Here is a 22188-nt window from a genome sequence, read left to right as displayed (position 1 = left end):
CAGGAAGTCATCACCCTGGGGAGGACACACACACACCCCCCTTATATCCTATGCTGGTGTCACCGGAAAGGAAGTCATCACCCTGGGGAGGACACACACCCCCTTTATATCCTATGCTGGTGTCACAGGACAGGAAGTCATCGCCCTGGGGAGGACACACCCCCCTTATATCCTATGCTGGTGTCACCAGACAGGAAGTCATCACCCTGGGGAGAACACACACACATCCCTTATATCCTATGCTGGTGTCACCGGAAAGGAAGTCATCACCCTGGGGAGGAGACACACCCCCCTTATATCCTATGCTGGTGTCACCAGACAGGAAGTCATCACCCTGGGGAGAACACACACACATCCCTTATATCCTATGCTGGTGTCACCGGAAAGGAAGTCATCACCCTGGGGAGGAGACACACCCCCCTTATATCCTATGCTGGTGTCACCAGACAGGAAGTCATCACCCTGGGGAGAACACACACACATCCCTTATATCCTATGCTGGTGTCACCAGACAGGAAGTCATCACCCTGGGGAGGACACACACACACCCCCCTTATATCCTATGCTGGTGTCACAAAACAGGAAGTCATCTCCCCGGGGAGGACACACAGCCCCCTTATATCCTATGCTGGTGTCACCGGACAGGAAGTCATCTCCCTGGGGAGGACACAGATGGGGTGGATACACACAGAGATGACACCTTCCCAGAACTTCTGCCCTTCACTCACGCCATACAAACCTATGGGAATTGTGTGTGTAGATCAGTGCTGGGGGTGACAGGGCAACACACTGACAGGATGTTATGAGAAGGAGGCTCTCCCAACTCTGCTGACAGCTTCATAGGAAATGATCAGTGACCACAACAACAGAGAGGGAACTGGGACAGTCCGTGTACTGCACCTCCATAGCCCTGAGGAGGGAGCACCATTCCTAGACTCACCGTGCACCGCCGAGCAGACCTCCACCTGCAGCCTCACTGTCCGCCGGGAAAGTTCTGGATTCGCCGGGCACTTACTACAGCTGTCAACGAGGAGAAGCGCACACAGAGCGGCTGTACACTGTACGGCAGCGCCCTCAGCTGGTCGGAGGAACACAGGCAGACGAGACTTCCGCACTGACACAGGATTGTTGCTACACAGAAGAGCAGTGTGTTTGTGTGAGATGTATTGTCCAACCCCTATAGAGCAGAGCACTACTTCTATCTCTACTATGGACCTGTGTATTAACTAATAACGTCATACCTACTAACTGTCCTTCACTAGAAACCATATCTCTGTGTCCATAGGTGTGTGCAGCCTATTGCGATTTGGGTGTGCACCCTAGAGTGACCACGTGTCCCGGGCACCCTTATTCCAGGACAATACAGTGTCCTGAAATCAGGGCTCAAGTCCTGCGGGAACGCGTGGGAACGGAGTTCCTGCACGTTTTTCACAGCAGGAACGCAGTTCCCTTTACAGGACTAGAGCAGCCGAGCCGCCCAAGTCAATCCTTCGCTAAGCGGCGATGCCCAGCTCGAGTCACTGTCAGGGGCGGGCGAACCTTAGTGATCCTTTATGTTACTGGCTGCTTCCTGTATACGGATTCATCAGGTAGTGTGCGCGTATTCCGTCACTTCCTCAATGCCGCAATGTCTCCTGGGAGCTTTTGTCATTGTTCCCAGGAGACATTGCGAAGGTTTGCTGCAAGTTATCGCGGGATTTACTTGCGGCAGACCTCCGCAATGTTTCCTGAGAACAATGACAAAAGCTCCCAAGAGACAAAAGAGACATTGCGGCATCGAGGAAGTGACGGAATACCCGCACACTACCCGATTAATCCATATACAGGAAGCGGCCAGTAACATAAAGGATTACTAAGGTACAGTGGATCGAAAAAAAAAAAAAACATGCGGTTTAGTAATTATGCATATGAGCGTATCTTTTTTTTTTTTGGTGGGGGAGTGGATCTTGGGTGGGAGTTCCCACACTTTTTCCCCCAGGACTTGACCCCTGCCCGAAATGAAACTGACACAGCCACCCCACGGGCCAATTTGATGCCCCCAAAAAAGGCCGCCACATCACCGCTTTGCTCACTGACAGTACTTGTCATGGCCGGGAATGCCTGGAAGAGCACCATCCCACCCCCTGCTTGTGATTGGAGAAATCATAAATCCCGCCTCTTGTGTCCAATCACTGTGCTGTGATTCGTTACAGCACAAGCTGATTTTTGGGAAGGGAGGGTGTCCCTGAATGGTAGTTTGGAAATGTGGTCACCCTAGTGCACCCAGGGCCGCTGATAGGGGGGGACCATCAGCCCTCCTGTAGGGGGCCCGGACAGCAGGAGGATCGGTGGAGCAGAGAATAAAGAATGACAGTGTCTCACACGCAGCAACTCAAAGCCGGTTTCTCTCCATCTCGCTCCCGTGGCTTTCAGCTGCTAGGTGAGAGACACAGGGCTGGATTTAGGGGATGCTGGAGTGGGTTGTAATGCCCCCCGGCTGGCCGCTGCTTCCCCCGCCCCCTCTCCGCCCGCACTCACAGCTGGAATGAGGAGACGGAAGCTTGGAGCCTGGAGCGGTGAGAGAAGAAGTGCCAGCGGGAGGTGTGCTGTGTTTAGTTCTCCCCTCCTGTCAGAAGAGCGCTGGTCTTTACAGTACATGGGACCGGATCGCTCTTACTGTAGATCGCATGGCACTGTACACACACCGCTCTCTATCCACATTTGTTGCTGCTGGGAGGTGGGCACTGAGCAGCCTTTGGAGGAGATGGGGGCGCTGTGTGTACAGTGCTATGCAATCTACAGTCAGCAGAGCATGGACGGTGTCAGTAGAACAGTGGAGGATGTCAGTAGGGCAGTGGATGGTGTCAGTCAGTAGAACAGTTGATGATGTCAGTCAGTAGAACACTGGATGGTGTCAGTAGAACACTGGATGATGTCAGTCAGTAGAACATGGATGGTGTCAGTAGAACATGGATGGTGTCAGTAGGAAGTGTGGACGGTGTCAGTCAGTAGAACAGTGTACGGTGTCAGTAGAACAGCGGAGGATGTCAGTCAGTAGAACAGTGGATGATGTCAGTCAGAACAGTGGATGGTGTCAGTTAGTAGAACACTGGACAGTGTCATTGAGTAGAACACTGGATGATGTCAGTCAGTAGAACATGGATGGTGTCAGTAGAACATGGATGGTGTCAGTAGGAAGTGTGGACGGTGTCAGTCAGTAGAACAGTGTACGGTGTCAGTAGAACAGCGGAGGATGTCAGTCAGTAGAACAGTGGATGATGTCAGTCAGAACAGTGGATGGTGTCAGTTAGTAGAACACTGGACAGTGTCATTGAGTAGAACACTGGACGGTGTCATTGAGTAGAACACTGGACGGTGTCAGTCAGTAGAACACTGGCCGAGGGCAGTGGGCGGTGTCAGTCAGTAGAACAGTTGATAGTGTCAGTCAGTAAAACAGTGGACGGTGTCAGTAGAACAGTGGATGGTGTCAGTCAGTAAAACAGTGGACGGTGTCAGTAGAACAGTGGAGGATGTCAGTCAGTAAAACAGTGGACGGTGTCAGTCAGTAAAACAGTGGACGGTGTCAGTAGAATAGTGGATGGTGTCAGTCAGTAGAATAGTGGATGGTGTCAGTCAGTAGAACAGTGTACAGTGTCAGAAGTGCAGTGGACTGGGGGAATTTGCACTGCACAGGGTGATTAGGGTGTACCCAAGGGACATCCCCCCCCCCTCCCACCGCCTTTCGTGGCCTCATCAGGCTGTCCCTTGCCCCCGGGATTCCTAATTGACCAGCTGGCGCTTCCACCATCTGATCACAGACCCAAACAAAAACCAGATTGGCTATGATATAGTAACTCCGAAGCGATAGTCTTACATCACTTCCAGTCTACAGGGATGTAAACGGCGGCATTTTTAAAAATGAAAAGCATTTGATCACACTGATCTTGGTGTGATCAAATGCTTTTAAGGCCAGAGGAGGGATCTGGGGTCTTATAGACTAGACCTCTTCATAAAGAGTACCTGTCACATGCCTATTGCTGTCACAAGCGACCACTGGACTCGCAGTGGAAAATAATGATCAGTTTAAAAAAAAAATCCTTGCTCCATAGCTAATGTTTCTTGTGAGTGAGTGAGTGAAAAATGTATATAGCGCTACACATGCAAACTGAATCGCCTCTGGGATAAGCAGATGCCAGGAGATGTCAGCCCCCTCCCTAGGCTAAATAATTTTTTTTTTAATGCAAAAAAACATCCAAAAAGCATATGAAGCCAATCAGATCACGTTTCCACATGTAGTGGTGCTCTGTTATTTATTGGCAGATTACAGTATAAAGAAGAAAGAACAGCCTGAGGGAATGTTGTGAAGGTATTACAGCAAACACACAAATGGTTTGTCTGCATTCTCCATTTTAACCACTAGATGGCCTAAATACCAAAGACAAAGACCAGTTTGCTCATTTTGTACATACAGTACACAGAATAATCTATTCTTCAGTAGTGTTTTAGAAACATTCATGAAAATATATTTTATTTAGAGAACAAGTCTGGTTTAATTAACAAACAGATTGCTTTTTTATTTTTTAAAGTGTATTTTGTGCGTGTACTTGAGAGAGGAGCCGGACTGCAGGAGTTGGGAGTAGGCAGGCCTCCCCCAGAGGCAATCTACCACCTTTCTCCATCCCCCGGGTGGCAATGGCGGGTGTGTGAGGGGGTCCTCCCACACAGCCCGCCCTACCTGCTCCGCTTTGAAGCCCAACGGGGCAGAGGGACTCCCTATAAGGGAGTGAGAGGATTTGCCCGCTCAACCAGCCCCGTTAGTCCTTCGCCTCTCTTTTTAAGAGACCGCGTGGTCAAAGTGCGTGCATGTTAACCCAATTTCGAGTGCGTGCAAGTGTGGTGGTTTTTGTGGGAGGGGGGTGGGCGTACTAAGCGCAGGCTTACCTCGCGTAGCACACCCACCAGGAGCCGGGCTGAGACCACCAAACTCAATTCACATGTAGCCGAGACCGGGATCCAAACCCCTAGCTGCAGAGGTGAATGGCTTGTCAGAGCAGTGCCAATCGCGTTGAGCGATTGGTAAAAAAAAAAACAGATTGCTTGAAAAAAGAAACATCTTCTAAAATCACTAAATACAATAATTTTACCACTTTCTTCCTACAAGGTCCCTTTCACATGGACGCTCAGGTGGTTGGGGCAAGTTTTTAGTCACTGGTCAAAACCAGGCACTGGTATCATTGCGATAACACCTACCCTTTTCCTTTTACTCTGTAACCACACTTATGGTGGCCTTCTACTATTTTTTTTTGTTTTGTTGTCTCTATCCCCCTTCCCCCACCCACTTTCTACATTGCCCTTACTCATTACTGAGTTCTCAATATGTGCTCCCATTTTTGTTTTAGGATGCTATTTATCCATCTTATTTTATGTACAGAACCCTGCTGATGTCTTCTTGTTGACAACTTTTGTCCTATTTGTGGAATGTTTGAGTCTGTATTATCCTTTTGTTACTCCAAAATTGAAATTAAAGATTAAAAAAAACAAACAAAAAAAAAAAAAGGCAATGGCTGCAGGACAGCCCCAAACACACGGCCATGTTGAGTTTGACAGGGGATACCATGTCCCAGGGAGGTAAACAGAACCTTGCTGTAATCACAATGCAAGCAATGTCCAATAGACACAGTTAGGGAGCATAGAAGAGGGATTTTAGTATGAAATTTAAACATTCATGTGAGAGGCGGCATATTTCCTCCCAAGTAACCCTCTAATCACAGGCTAGCCACTGCCGACAGCGCAATCTACTACAGATCACGAGCCAGCAGCTAGGCCCATATGAAAGGAGCCTTAGAGAGCCTACACCTAGTACTTTCATACTACAGTATCAGGTTTATATAATAAAGTAAACACCGTTGCAAACAGCAACCAATTAGATTGAATAGTTCACTTATCAAACTTCAGTGGGAAAAAAAAAGGTTGCTATTGGTTACTGCAATATGCTCTTTGTACTGATTTATAAAATACTGTGATGCTTGCCTACCGTATGCATTGTGGACTATTCAATCGGACATCATTGTTTTTTTTCTATGGTAAAACCAAGGATGGTGGCTTGGGCACCTTGGGTCCTGAAATAGATTTCCGCTGTGATACCAAGAGGCAGCAGCATAAATCTACGTTTATGTTTTATTCTTGGCAATCTAATGTACTTTTTCGATGTACTGAGCTAAACAAAAATCTTGAACCTGAATGCTTGCCTCCCTGAAGAAGAGATATACAGGCGCGAAATGCGTTGGCAGTTGCTAAATGTTGTACATGTTATAGGTTCTGTTATTTTGTCTAGCACTGTGTTTTGGTCTTGATCATTAAGTCGCTACTCCATATGTGTTTTTTAGCTTAAACAATGTTTTATACTATTTTCAAATAAACTAATTATGTAATTGTATACAAATAAGGCTTTATGGACATGTTGCTGCATAAAAGTTTCCAGACTTAGAGGGTACTGTTTTTTTATGTGTTGTTGGGGAAGGGGTCATTAAAGCATACTTCTCCACTTTTTGAAATGATAGGAGGGACACTGTATGTGAGTCAGGACTCTGTCCACAGCAGATGCTCACAAAGACCTGCCATCTCTGTCAGTATCTTACATGGCCGAATAAATGCATATTGGCACGCACAAACGGATGCACACACATGCATGGCCGGCCTGAACTGGTGCCAAACAGAATTTATAAGGGAACAGGTCCACTCTGTGATTGCAAAATTGATCTTCAGCTACCCAGTGCATTTGCTCCTGTGGATACCGGTTACCGACTCATCTTGCCCCTGGGCCTGTCTTCTGCCTGCCTCCTGATCGGACCTCGGCTTGTTAAACAGGCTGTCTCATCCTGCTCTTCTGTGTATGACCCAAGCTACCTTCCTAACCATGCTTGCTCTTATTCCATAACTTGATACCTGACCCAGACTTTGAACTGACTTCTCTCCTGACTCTGGCAATGCCTGGATCCTGCTACTTCCCATGGGCGTCAACCACCTGTCTGCAGACACTATTCTGGTTTCTGTGGTAGGCCACCCACAGTTCCAACTGGGACTGCAACAAGGGATGTTCCATTCCTTACTCCATAAGAACCAATATCAGCGTTCCATTCCTTACTCCATATGGACCAACATCAGTGTTCCATTCCTTACTCCATATGGACCAATATCAGCGTTCCATTCCCTACTCAACATGGACCAATATCAGCGTTCCATTCCCTACTCCACATGGACCAATATCAGCGTTCCATTCCCTACTCCACATGGACCAGTTTCACCTTCATCATTTTCTTGCAGATGGAAGGCTGAAGCCACTGCTGGAGGTACAAAGTATGTTCGATCCTCCCCTCCCCTTATGAAAAGTAATATTATTACATAATTTCCTTTCCCAACTCTGGAACAAATCTTGTTATTTTCCTTCACGTACATAGTTCAAGACACTGGGCCGGATTCAGATAGGAGATACGACGGCGTATCTCCTGATACGCCGTCGTACCTCTGAGTGCCAGCCGTCGTATCTATGCGCCTGATTCAGAGAATCAGTTACACATAGAATCAGTTACACATAAGCCATGATTAAGCACTAGCAAGTGTGCGAAACTAGTCGGCTGTCCTGGTTTATGGTTGTGGTGATTATGCATGTTCCTGCTTGAAAATAAAAGACAACTTTTTTGAAAAGTTATTTCGGAGTGCGGCTGTCCATCTCCTTCCTCCTATTGCTACAGTTACACATAGATATCCCGAAGATCCGACTGGTGTAAGTGTCTTACACCGTCGTATCTTAGGCTGCATTATCACGCTGGCCGCTAGGTGGCGCTTCCGTATAATTACGCGAGGAATATGCTAAATAGGTATTTACGCCGATTCAGAAACGTAAGTCCCGCCGGCGCATTTTTTTACGTATTTTACGTTAGTTTTTTTTCGGCGTAAAGTTACCCCTGCTATATGAGGCGTAGCTAATGTTAAGTATGGACGTCGTTCCCGCGCCGAGTTTTGAAAATTTTACGTCGTTTGGGTAAGTCGTTCGCGAATAGGGCTTTGCGTAAGTTACGTTCACGTCGATACCAATAAGGCTTTGCGGCGTAATTTCGAGCATGCGCACTGGGATTTTTTCACGAACGGCACATGCGCCTTTCGTAAAAAACGTCAAATACGCAGGGTCAAGTGAAATTTAAATAAAACACGCCCCCAACATCCCCATTTAAATTAGGCGGGCTTACGCCGCCACACATACGTTACGCCGCCGTAACTAAGGGCGCAAGTTCTTTCTGCATAAGGAACTTGCGCCTAAAGTTACGGCGGCGTAACGTATCTGATATACGTTACGCCGGAAGAAAGATAGAGCATTCTATCTGAATCCGGCCCACTGTGTTTGGAGCCAGAACCAATCGAACATGGCCTATCCCAATCTTATTCAATTTTTCCCATTCTACCAATGTGACCTTTCAGAAATGTATAGAGCACTGGAGTGTTACTTTTGCTGCCCAAAAGAAGGATAGGATTCTCCAGATGACCCACAAAACATCCATATTGTGTGCTATACAGGAAACAGGTTATAAGATCCTATCATGGTTGTATAGGGTTCCCAAGACTCTACATAAACGTTTCTGTCCATGCTCTCCATGCCAAAAAGAAGATGGCTCCATTACATATTTGTTGGTTCTGCCAAGGAATCAAAGGCTTCTGGAAACAGATAGCACAGGTCATTTTCAAGCTTACAGAAGTTTGGTTTGTTGCCAGGATCCTCCTGGAAACTGGAAGGGTCACACACACACACAGGGGCAATCCGCAGAAGGCGGGGCAGAGTTACTTGCAGGCATATGACAATGGAGGAAGAAAGATGGGGGATGGCAATCAGACTACCTGGCTGACGGGCTGAAGGTTAAATTGTTACACATGACAATGGTATAGGGCCTCATATTAGGTCACAGTATATCTATAACAATTTTAATCAAAGGTCCTTAATACTCAGAATGACAAGATAAGCATTCATTGGAAGGCATATATCGTAAAATTACTCGTGTTTTTCCTTCTCTAACTTTGCCCACACTAATAAAGTACAAGCACAGAAAGCCAATAAAGGTGGTCCAAAGGCCATTACTGTATGATGTATCCAATTGGAATCACCATGGAAGGCTGTCCCAGAAGCAAGGGAAACAGGACTCGATCGACATTATGGACTTTCGCACTATTATTATTGGACGGTTGAGAACAAGGATCCTCCAGTTTTTCTTCCCCCCTTCATTTTTTTTTTGTATGTTTGGTATCTTATGATTTTTATTATGGATTTATTACATCCAGAACAAGTGATGACTACCAGTACTGGGATCCAAAAATATGAACTGTAGAGACAGAAAGTTTAAAAAGGTTTTTTTTTCACAGAGGTGTATATTATTTCAGAGGGCAAGGCCAAAAAGTTTTAAATGAAAGATTACACATAAAACCATTATTGTAGGTGTGGCCGAGTCTCATATTCTCAACTGGCCACAAGGGGCCATCTGTTGCCATATGGTTTTTGGGTAATCTAGATTAAATAGAGATATGTGGGTATATATATATATATATATATATATATATATAGCTGTGTCTGTGTATGAATATAAAGATATATATATTCTAATTATGAATATATTTCTCTAAGTAGAGGCTGAAGACATTTCAGTCAGAGTACAAAGTTTATGGTTCATTTAGCATGCTAATTCATGGCATTTAGCGTATAGCAAAGTTCATTGTTTGTTAACAGACATTGTGGAGCCAGTGAATTAAACCACCGTATGTGATGGACCCCATGCTGGGATGTTCAATCAAGATAGCCACACCCTGTTAACCTTGGGAAAATTATAGTCATCAGGATTTGCATGAAAGGAGGCTGACTTATGTAGTCAGTCCTCCAATCGTGATGCTAGCTAGGCCAACCAATGGGACATCAGCTTAGAAAGATATACTCCACAGCACAGATTAATGGAGACACTTTTATGGAAGCCTCACTTGATGGAAGGGTGACTTGATGATGAGATGGCCTAAAGGCATGGGTCTTAAAAGGGTAACTATGGTATAGGCATGTGATAATTACTTGTAGCAACTGCCCATGCTTGTAATCTAAGGTTTTAGAGGAATATACTCTGTATTCCTTCATGTAAATGTATGTATTTTAACCTACGGTCTGAGTTTTGAGACTATAGATAGGTTCTGTTTGTTAGATTAGACTTTGTATAAGCTCTAATAAATGTCTTATGTTGAAACTTTCACTCTGACAATTGAACTCTCTTATTTTTAACCATATATCATATATGCGAGATATTAAATCTTAAATATAAAGTTACTTGGTAACAGGTTGCTGGACAACCCAGCGGTGTTTCTACTTCATTTGATCCCAGTGTTAGTAAAACATTACAAATGATCCCTTTTAATACATTTACTAAATGCAGCTAAATTGTGTATAATTTATTGGAAACACATTAAACCACCTTTAATTAGCCTATGGTTTTTCATAAATGAATGAACTCCAAACTCGGAAGAAAATTATGGTAGAAGATAATTTTAGGGAGGAACAAGTCTGCAAGAATTGGTTCTAGTGGACCACATTTACCTACTCAATGGACTATCACTCCCCTTAATGCACGATACCTAAAAATTGTAACACAAACCTGGACGTTTTGCTTCACATATTTGGTGCTTCGTGTGCAGTCTCTTCTCTTTGCCTGTAGGCAAAGGACGCAGCCCCACTTATGCAGATTAATATGGAAAAAGTCATTGGCTACCCCCCTCATGATGAAAGTAAAACAAATCCTGATGCCTGAACACAGTTTTGCAACTTTGACATTTGTTAGTACATAGCACTACAACTACTTAGTGTATCAAGTTTCTGTTACCTATATTTAGTATATCATCTGTTTTACTAGAAAGGGCAAATCACAAGAAAGATTTCCAATGACATAGCTACCAGGCAGGGCCGCCAATAGGGGGGGTAGCACCAGGCCTCCTGTAGGGGGCCCAGAGAGCAGGGGGATCGGTGCGGCGGGACAGGAGGACAATTACAGAACGATGCACTGTGTCTGTTTCTCCCTCCAGCAGTTGAAAGCCAGTTTCTCCCACTGTGGGACACAGACACAGTGCAGCGTTCTGTAATTGTCCTCCTGTGGGGGAAGGGGCCAGTAACCATGTCACTTACCGGCCCTTTCCTTTTCTGAATTGTTCATTCATTATCAATTAGTCTGTTTATACCCCTGATATTTTATCCAAGCTCCCCCCCTCAACAGCATTGTAGAAAAAATGTAAACAACATATTTAAAAAATGCAACCACCACCATGCTTCACAATCAGTACAAGGTTCTTCTCTTGAATTACTGTCTTTGGTTTGCACTAAACCCATCTTTTTTTAATGTGGACCTTTATTCATCAGTCCACAGCAAATTGTCTCAGAAGGCCCAATCATTAATATCAATAGCAAAGACCAGACTCTAGATATCTGAGGTTTAAATAATAGGTTAAACCCACATAAATCGATAAGGAGGCTCTAATCATGGTCATATAATCTGGAAAATCTGATTCTAATTTTTATTGACGTAAAGTTGTGGTAAATGTAGGGGTGTACTTTTTCCGTGTGACAAATCTGAACTATGGTTAATCGACCCTTACAATTTTATGTCTCATTTGTTCAAATATCTTGAAAATGTCAACAATTTCCATTGGGTGTACTTACTTTTTTTCACATGACAATATACAGTATGTCACAGCTTGTTGCTTGGACCCCATTACAGGGCACTTGTATTGAAAACACACTGTATATAGATAGCCATTTCAGAACTCTTCTCTTAAAAATGCTAGTTCCCTGGGTTTCATATGGACCTAAACTCTTTAATAATTTCTAGGTCAGCGAGCCAAAAAATATGCAGATCAGTCCAGACTTTACTAGCTGCAGGTTTGTTTCAGATCAATGATTCAAAGTATTAAGGTCAGAGATAGCCAAGAAACCAGTATATCAGAAGGAGAAGTCAGCAAAAGCAGCAATCTCAATGTAGGTTTCCTGGGCCTAGAAAACACCTACTTACCTGCTACCTTCCTCGCAGATAGCACAGAAAGTGAGAGATCTGTTTATTTACGCACAATACAATAAGAAACAGAAGGGAGCTCTTCAGAACCAAAAACAAGGTTTCAGTGGAAATTAGACATGCATGACTGACTGTTAGCATATAGAATGTTTCAGTTTTATGTTTTACAATGATTCCTACCACTCCAGTAGCATTACTCGTACCGTGCACATGTTATTATTGTGGTTTGCGCAAATCTATCATAAAGCTGATCACCTGGTTTCAGCACAATAACATTAGAACCTCTAATCTGCATATTTATTTTGGGCTAAGAATTGCAGCTAGAGGAATAGGACAACAGCCAGGTTCCTAGCATTTTCAGAAGAAATATAGAGTGAGAGATTTCAGCGTTAAATAACTTCATCTCTGGATGCATCAACAGTAATTAAGAAATATAACCTAGAAGAGTGGTCTCCAAACTGTGGCCCTTTGCTTGTCTTGGCCCTTGGCCCTTTCTCTGACACCATAATTCCTACCACTGAACCCAACAATGCGGCACTAGTCTTCCCACTGACACCAATGATGGCGCACTATTCCTCCCACCGACACCAACAGCAGGGCACTATTCCTCCTACTGACACCAAGAATGAGGCACTATTTCTCCAATTGACACTAATGGTGGGGCAAAATGTGTTTCCTTGATACCACCCATGGGGTACGATTCCTCCCACTAACACCAGGGCATTTTCTACTCACAATGGCCACAGTCTGTCTCCTTTAAAGTCTGAAGCACAGTAAACTGGCCCTTTGTTTACAAGGTTTGGAGACTCCTGATCTAGGAGGAGAGAGAAGACGAAAGCCACACCAGAAGATTGGCACGCCTGGTAATCCCGGTTATTCTGGTTTTAGTCTGAAAGCACTCTTTGAGCGTTACGTTAAGGCAGATCATTAATTTAAATGGACTGCCAACTCACTAGAACGGATCATATTAGGCTAATTCATATAGCCAATTTGGGCCTTACACCACCAAGAATCAACAACAGCTTGCGGCTAGGGCTGCTCCTCTGTCCCTAATCACATGCAACCACTTGAATATTATTTTACAGGAGAAGGGCTGAAAGTGACAGCGTGAATGAGTCCAAAATAGACAAGTGCCATTTTTTTCAACGCAGCACACCACAATGCATGGTACCGCATTACAGTGTGTTGTGGTACACCAATATCCATGTGCCTTGGAGGTACGTTAGTCAAAGTGGATGTAAACCCTTACATATACTCAGTGAAGTGAACAGCCTCAGATGATACACAAAGATGAAACAAATCTTCCTACATAAGTTTTGCTTGTTTATCTGCATTCGTCTCTTCTCTACAACCCTCCAAAATCTGTCGGGAGCACAGAGGAGTGGCAGAGAGGCTGCAGTTACAGTGTGTGAGAGCTGATTGGAGGAAAGGAACACACCTCCTCCACACAGCAGAACTGCTTTGTGAATAGACAAGCTGTGTGATGAGCTCCCTCCCTGACACATATTTTATCTCATGTGTCGGGAAAACTTCTCAGGAGTGACTCAAACTGATAACAGAGGAACCAAGCACTAGAGTGAAACAACACTTACAGCTTTGGAGAGAGATAAGTAAACACTACAGATATACTGGACCTCCGGTACTCAACACAGAGTTTTCTGATTTCCCCACAAATAATAAAATAGAATAAATCGAAATTGCTAGAAAGAAGAAAAAGAAAAAAGAAGAAAAAAAAAAAGCAACTGGAAATCACTTCTGCTTCAGATCATGCATATGTAAATTTGCCTTTATGGCATGGTGGCAGATTTTCTTCTATAAACACACAGTGAACACAACATGTCGAAAAAAATATATGGATTTTTTTTTTTCTTTGAATCGGATTTATTTTTTTAATAAACCAATTAAAGTACAAAACCGAGCTGAAAGTTATTTCAGATATTTTAAATCTTTTTTTTAAATACAAATACAATCTCTATCAATACATAAAGAATAGCTTTGAACTCTAAACATATATTGATCTCTTGAGTCTATAAAAATTGATTCTGTTTGGTTGAAATTTATGTTAAGACGGATTTCTTTTTATTAAGCCTGCATTTAACATTTTTCTTAGCATGTAAGCAAATATACATTATGTACAAATAAAAGAGATACTCCATACCCTTATTACATTGCTTTTGTATGTCTCGTAACGGGTGGATTAAACAAAGGCACAACAGTTATTGCTTAAAGTCAATATTACAAAAAAGCAAAACCAACAGCAGAAAGGAAATAAATGCCTTTAGAACAGTGCAAAACATAAGTTGTATCTGATTCATAGATAACAATTCTTAAATTGCTGGCCTGCAAGTAGTCATGTATCAGTGGTATGATACAGAAAAAAAAAGGTCTCAACTTAAAAACAAAAAAAAAACACCAATAAAGCTAAGATGTATTGGTTCAATGTATTACAAGCTATGAAAAATAAAATTTACAGACAGCACAGCTTATATGAACATACTAAAAGATTGTCACAATTTTTGTAGAAAAATATTTGCTTCAATGACAGTAAAAGTCTTGTCCTTATAGTAGAAAAGGCACGTTCCTTCAACAAGGGGTCCCAGAAACAAATTATGCACCCAATGGAATTCTCATTAATATTCCCGGCTGTAGTTTATGCTCACCTTTTCCAGGAATCTTCACGCTGGTTATGTAATGCCGCAGGTTCCCCAGTGCCCCTTACCCAGGCTAAGTAGTCCTTTATGTTGCAAAGAGAGGCAGGGCTGTGATCACATCAGCATAGCTCTTTGTATCATTATACAGGGTACTGTGGTGACAACCCTTGCACTCATAGCAAGTCCTAAGTCTTTCAGGTTGAGTGACCCTGGGTGTCATTCAACCTGAAAGACCGAGGGCATCATGTGGCAAAAAGACATTACTGAGGCGGACAGCCATGGAGAGGAGGCAAGAATTGCAGTCAATGCTTCTTTCTTTCTTTTTTTTTTTAACTGGGGGCGGCCAAAAAAATAAATTACCTCAGGTTTAGGATTTAAAATCCAAACCAACTGAACACAAATTAAATGAGTTACTGCTAGGGAGCCCTAAAGATATAAAAAAACAGGAATTGTGGTGGAGAAGTATAAAGCACTTTATAAAAATATATATGCCGACTGAAGAAGAGCCCATCACATTTGGAAAAAAATTAAATATGGAGGTTTTCTTTTTAATTGGAATCAAACTCCCATGTATCATTCTCCTGTTTAATTTCCACCTGGGATGAGAATCCATTTGGGCTGGCAACCACCAACACGCACGATGGTGGCAATTTTTGCTCAATTTGCTCAGCAGCTTGAGATGAGCCTTCCTGAGAATCATGACTGTTGGTAAATTGAAAAAGTGTTTGTTTGGGTTCCGGTGATTTAATCACGGATGTGATAACTGTGCCCGGACTTTGGCTGAGCAGTGGTGAAGAGCTGGTTGAAAAGGTCATAACTGGAGTGGTTGAACTAAAGACTGGAGATGAAGGCACACTGACTGTTCCATTACAAAGGCTTTGGACATTGCCATTCAGAACTTGCTGAACCTGGCTAGAGCTTAGGACGATGGATGGTGGAGGGGAGCCATTTTTTTGAGGATGTAGCAGCATGTTGTCTTTGAGTACGGTCATCTGCTGGCCTGAAGGAATGGCTTGAAGGAAGAATTTCTGTGAGCCCACAGTGGCTGTTGGGTCTGTGCTTGTTATTACTGTGGTGAGAGGCATTGTCTGGAGTGTTACAGTATGCAACTGCTGACTGCCAGGAGAAACCACTACCGGGACCTGACCTGGAGACTGTATAGTCCTACAATGTACAAAAGAGAAAAAGAGACAGGTGAGCAGTGCATCCAATTTCTACACATCTGTCGTAAAAGGTTATATATATATAAAATCTCAACACATACATATGTTTTGTAATGTTACTACACAGTGGTGGTAGAATGTTATTGCAGTCTTAAAAAATATATATCAAATCAGTGTGCATTTAGACCTCGTTCAAAATGCAAATTAATGTGAAATTCTAAATGCACACTGATTTGCATTTTATTTATGTTTCTTTTAATACTTTTTTTTCACAAGAAGGTTTCTTTTAATCTTTAAAGAATCACACCATAAAGACATTTTCAAAATGATGAGCACACAGTAATGAACATTTACATGCTAAATGCATTTGACATACTATTTCATGCATTAATGTGCACTTCTAATTCACATTTATGTCTGTTATTGTGACTTTTTTTTTAAGGTTTTTTTTCATTCTTTATGAAGGTAAGGAGAAAAACATTTAAAAATAGAGTTTTTCATGCACAAACTACACAATTAATTTCACTTTTACCCCACACTTATTACATGCCTGACGAAGAATGATGCAAAACAGTTTGGTCGTTTTTAAAACACAGTAATACCTTTAAGACTCCATACACACTGGGGCTCTTCTAAATGCCTCTCTCATAGCAGGAGAAAAGCAGCTTCAAAAATGCAGCTACGTTTAGGCGTGTCAAGCGCTTGGGTGTTCATTTATTTCATTGGCCAAAATATTACCTTAATTTATTCTGGCCAATGAAATGAATAAAACACTCAAGAGCTAAAGGCTAGCACTTAGGAAAGCTTATTTGGCTGTACTTCTCTTATGGGTCATAGGAGTGCAGTTTGATCTGCACTCCTATGACCCATTTTCCCAGGCTGGGGAAAGATCTTGACCATATGGTCAGGATTTACACACATGCCTGGACCAGCACCTGGTTTAGCCTCTTATTGATGCACTGAGAGCCCGAGTCAGCCCCTCCCACAGCCCAGCACTCCAATGAGCACAGGAGGGGCAAAGCAGAGAGCCAATAACTGACAGTTCCGTCTCTCTGCTCTAAGCGGAGGGAAGAAGGAAGCGTTCAGCAGCGTTTTTTCTCAGTGTAAAGCCAGGATTGGTTCTGCATCAATCTAGGGGAGTATGATTTTTTTATTTATTTTTTGGGGAAAGGGGATTCCCATACTTCTCTTAACTTGAGCTACTGAGCTTTGTAAACCAACAGGATTTTTCAGCAAAGAAAAAGGAACCTAGACTCTGCACCTGCTGGCTGGAAAAAATAATGCTAAATTACTTAACTGTATAGAATATGAAAATATTTGTCTTAGTTCTGCTAAAACAAAAAATGTATACAAATATTGCTAGTCATTTCCTTTAATGTCAAACTTAAGTTTTAAACAATGACATTTTACAAACAGCCTTGGAAGAATGACAATAGGTTTTCTATACAAGCCTACTTTGAGAAAATGACCATGGCCATACACTTGAGTGGACCAAGTAAATTATTACGAAACGAACGTAGGGCGGAGCGGCGCACTGACGTCACCTCAAGCTCCAAACGATCCCCCAGCAGAACGGGCGTCTTGATTTTGTGTAATGGCCGGCACACCAGATTCAAGGCCTATTTTTCTGCAACATTTGTAAGTGGAACACTAACTCTTTTAATAAACTTTTATACATTTAATGCGCTATGTGGAGCTATTGTTGTCTCTTGCATGTCGGGTGTATATGCTGGTGATCCATAACCAATACTGGATGAGATTCATAGCTTAAAGACTGGATTTGCTTGAGCTGCGTGGCTGGAGTGAGAACCTTGATTATATGCTTTAAATGATCCCCTGTCATAAGGGATCTTGGTAAGCTGGCAAGGAGCCATTTCTATTGATTGGTGGAGGATCATCACTTTTTGGACACGTACATTCATTAGATTTTGGATTTCGGCACAGAGCTCTGGTGTTCAGCATTTTTTTGACAAATCATTTAATGCACTTATGGACTATATTTTGTTAACCAATTTTTAGTTCAAAATGTTTTAGTTTATTTATTTATTTGTCAACGCAATTTTTATGGTCACTTTATATTTTACATTTACCAACTGGCACAAGATGTTTTATACTATTGGACATATTAAGTATCATATTATTATATGCCATTAGTTATACATTTGTAAAAAAAACTGTTTTGATTCTTTGGTATTTCCAATTTTGGTGGTTTATCTTTTTTATTAAGATCATCACATGGTTAGGGGGTAGCGCAATTTATATTTTTTAGTTCTATGTGTTTTCCTGTACCAAATGTAATATTCATGGTTGGTGCCTGCTATCAGCTGATCTTTGCTATCCCGAGCTCCATTTATCAGAATGCACAGATGGCAATTCGGTGGCGAGTTTATTTACCGCCCTCTAACACAAGGTTTGTACACATTTTGAGCTAAAAACATCTATATTTTTATTTTCGTCTTACCAGATGAAATCTCCTGAAAATGTTGCACTTGGCACACTTACGCAGTTCGAACAGATGTTTTAATCTGCTTGCAATTTTTACTTTATTACCCATAACACACCTTCCTAGCATAATATTGGCTTAGTGTGTTGATAGCTTTTGCACACAGCAATCGGGGGGATATTAACAGTACAGTGCTGCACAGATTTAAAAAGGAACAAGAGCTGAAAAAAAGCCTTTATTTCACGCTGCATAATTATACAATTGCAAAGTTTTGTTACATCCGTATGTAAAAATATAGCCAATGTGCTTTGAAAGTAGAAAGCAGTGCTATAAAAGCATCTCAACACAGCTTTAGAAAGCAAATGTTGAAACAGCACACCGTATAAAACAATACATAGTACATATGGATGTGTAATCCGACATATAAAATAAGACCAGCTATGTTCTCTTCCAAACAAATATGATGTGTAAATGTAATAAAGATTGAATGTTTTGTTTTCTTTATATTTTATTGCAAATCATACGATTGCCTTATCCATTAGTTAAAGTGTCCATGTGATAAAAAGTGCTAAAGTGCAAAAATATATTACAATGTGTATATTTATAACCAAAGTCCTTATAAAAAGTGCTTCATTGATATCACAAAAAATGGGTTCCAGTCCATTAAAGTGCTGTGTGCGATTTTCTTCATGCTATACAATGTGTTAATGTACATATAAAGTCCATTTCAATTCCATCAAATCCATAAATTCAGGTGATGAAAACCAAACGTGCATATGTGTCCACTCTGGTGCTCCCCCTTCAGTTATGCGCTCACCTTAGAGCATGCGACCTTGCTGGGATCCTGGGTTGGTTTATGGTACGTTTTTCCACATAATAGGTATAATAGAAGAAACTCGATAGTGCATTATCGTTTTAAAAATATTTATTGATATGCAACAACAATCTCTATATTAGGATACTCACATTTAATGGGTGCTATAGTGCACCAATCTATACAGGTAACAAAAGCCGTTTGTAGCCGCTGAAGTGGCGTGTCCTCTCCACGCTGAGAACACTCTGCTGCCTCCTACACCGTCCTGTCCCCTCCCCTACATGTGTCGATACCGGGACTTTTGTCATATCTTCCTCAGGGTGAATGCATTCTGTAATCATAAACCAGCCCAGGATCCCAGCATACACATTGAACCCAGAGGTGGTTCAGTAGCGTGTTTTGACCAAGCTTAGCCGCAAGGTTGCGCGCTCTAAGCTGAGCGCATAACTGAAGGGGGAGCACCAGAGTGGACACATATGCACGATTGATTTTTATCACCTGAATTTATGGATTTGATGGAATTGAAATGGACATTATATGTACATGAACACATGGTATAGCATGAAGAAACACAGCACTTTAATGCACTGGAACACATTTTCTGTGATATCAATGAAGCACTTTTTATAGGGACTTTGGATATAAATATACACATTGTAATATATTTTTGCACTTTTGCACTTTTTATCTCGTTGACACTTAATGCATAAGGCAATAGTTGTATGATTTGCAAAAGGAGAATCTATTGTTTAATAAGGTATCACAATTTTAGGTTAAGACAGCGCGGCACTCTTCTCTACTGTATATTTCAATTTGTTGTGCATGATCATATGAGACGTGGTTGTAAACCCTCACTTGCACCTACAGGTAAGCCTTCATTAAGGTGCAAGAAATATCTCCTTAACCTACACGGTTAAGGAGATATTTGCAGAGAAAAATGCACGGATGTCTACCGGCGCACTGAGAATGCCGGTTTTTAGAATGGATAATGCCGGCTTTGACCGCTCCTGCGCGCATGTGCGGAGTGACATCATTGCCGCTCCGGCCAATCACAGCGCCAGAGCGGAGATCTACCGGAAGTAACCTCCGGGAGAGAGGTCTGCGGCCGGAGGGAGACACAAGGACGGCTTCGATCTAAGGTAAGTAATTCATAATGAGCTAGTATGCTAGTCATACTATCTCATTATGTCTATGCTTGCAGGTTTTTATTTATTTTTTGGGGGTTTACAACCACTTTAATTAAAGGGTCACTATAGGAAAAAAAAAATTCTTTAAAAATAACAAACATGTTAAACTTACCTCCATTGTGCAGTTCGTTTTGCACAGAGTGGCCCCGATCCATGTCTTTGGGGGGTCTTTCGGCGGCTGTCTCTGGTCCTCCCTGCAAGAACTCACCACATTCATGCGAGAGAGCTTGCATGGTGGCGAGTCCTTGCGGGCGCGCTCCCGTGATACAGCGAGCGGCCATAGCTGCTCACTGTATCACTCGGCCCCGCCCCTCGGCGCGCCGCGTCACTGGATGTGATTGACAGCCGCGCCAGCCAATGGCTGCACTGCTCTCAATCCATCCACTCTAGATCGGGACCGAGCGCGGGACTTTCGAGGGTTCAGGTAAGTAAAACGGGGGCTGGGGGGGTCATCTTCAGATGTTTTTCCACCTTAATGCATAGATTGCATTAAGGTGAAATTTTTTTTTCGTTTACAACTCCTTTAACCACTTCGTTACCGAGCCTGTTTTTCAGATTCAGTGTTTACGAGACTAAAACAGTTTTTTTTGCTAGAATATTACTTAAAACCCCCAAACATTATATATATATTTTTTCTAACACCCTAGAGAATAAAATGGCAGTCAATGCAATACTTTTTGTCACACCGTATTTGCGCAGCGGTCTTACAAGCGCACTTTTTTTGGAAAAAAATCACTTTTTTAAATTAAAAAATAACACAACAATAAATTTGGCCCAATTTTTTTATATATTGTGAAAGATAATGTTACGCCGAGTAAAATGATACCCAACATGTCACGCTTAAAAATTGCGCCCGCTCGTGGCATGGCGTCAAACTTTTACCCTTAAAAATCTTGATAGGCGACGTTTAAAAAATTCTACAGGCTGCATTTTTTGAGTTACAGAGTAGGCCTAGGGCTAGAATTATTGCTCTCGCTCTAACGATCGCGGCGATACCTCACTTGTGTGGTTTGAATACCGTTTTCATATGTCGGCGCTACTCGCGTATACGTTCGCTTCTACGCGCGAGCTCGTCGGGACGGGGCGCTTTAAAAAAAATTTTTTTTGCTTTTCGCATTTATTTTTAATTATTTTACAATTTTTAACACTGAAATAAAAAAAAATAAAAAAATTATCACTTTTATTCCTATTACAAGGAATGTAAACATCCCTTGTAATAGAAAAAAGCATGACAGGTCCTCTTAAATATGAGATCTGGGGTCAAAAAGACCTCAGATCTCATATTTGGGCTTAAATGCAAAAAAAAAAAAAAAAATTTGGAAATGTCATTTTTTCAAATGACAAAAAAAAAAAATGTCTCTTTAAGAGGCTGGGCGGGACTGACGTTTTGACGTCACTTCCGCCCAGCAGAGCTATGGGGGACGGGCGAAGGAGATTTTTCCTTCAGTCTCGTCCCCGCTCAGCTGCCGGACACATCCGATCCCCTCCGCCGCTACCGACGGCTCCGGTAAGCGGCGGAGGGCGCGGGACAGCGGCGGGAGGGCCCCTCTCCCGCCACCGATAACGGCGATCTCGCGGCGAGTTCGCCGCGGAGACCGCCGTTATCGTGTACAGGACCGTCGGCACTAAAGATGGATACCTCAGTTGTGGCAGCAGCTGCTGCCGTTACTGAGATATCCATCTTTAAAAACAGGACGTCATTTGACTATGGGCCAGTAACGAAGTGGTTAATAGGCCTCATATGGTAGCTTGCAAGAATTTCACTGTTTAGGATGACGGCAGCATCCAACACTTCCAGCAGGAGATTTTCCAGAAATATTCTCTTTTCAATACAGCAGGGTTACGCAGCGTTGCCAGATAGGTGGGTGGGCATT

General features: G+C 42.6%; 2 protein-coding genes across 6 annotated transcripts in view; both read right to left on the bottom strand.

Moving 5' to 3' along the window:
* The window catches only part of SUGT1 (SGT1 homolog, MIS12 kinetochore complex assembly cochaperone), a 152799-nt gene extending 151770 nt beyond the window's left edge, over nucleotides 1-1029 (bottom strand). Inside the window, exon 1 of the mRNA XM_040341330.1 lies at nucleotides 941-1029. The gene's annotated coding sequence lies outside the window, so the exon portion shown is untranslated. The remainder of the gene's footprint in view (nucleotides 1-940) is intronic.
* Nucleotides 1030-13982: 12953 nt separating this feature from the next.
* The window catches only part of ELF1 (E74 like ETS transcription factor 1), a 205609-nt gene continuing 197403 nt past the window's right edge, over nucleotides 13983-22188 (bottom strand). For all 5 annotated transcript variants that reach the window (XM_040341325.1, XM_040341328.1, XM_040341323.1 and 2 more), the window contains one exon: nucleotides 13983-15871. In XM_040341325.1, coding sequence (XP_040197259.1) covers nucleotides 15256-15871 — 616 coding nt within the window. In that variant the 3' untranslated portion in view covers nucleotides 13983-15255. The remainder of the gene's footprint in view (nucleotides 15872-22188) is intronic.

The sequence above is a fragment of the Rana temporaria genome, chromosome 2 (assembly GCF_905171775.1).
Source record: "Rana temporaria chromosome 2, aRanTem1.1, whole genome shotgun sequence".
In the NCBI taxonomy this organism is placed as follows: Eukaryota; Metazoa; Chordata; class Amphibia; order Anura; family Ranidae; genus Rana; species Rana temporaria.
The sequence above is the reverse complement of the archived record's forward strand: the minus strand, read 5'-3'. Positions and strand labels throughout refer to the sequence as shown.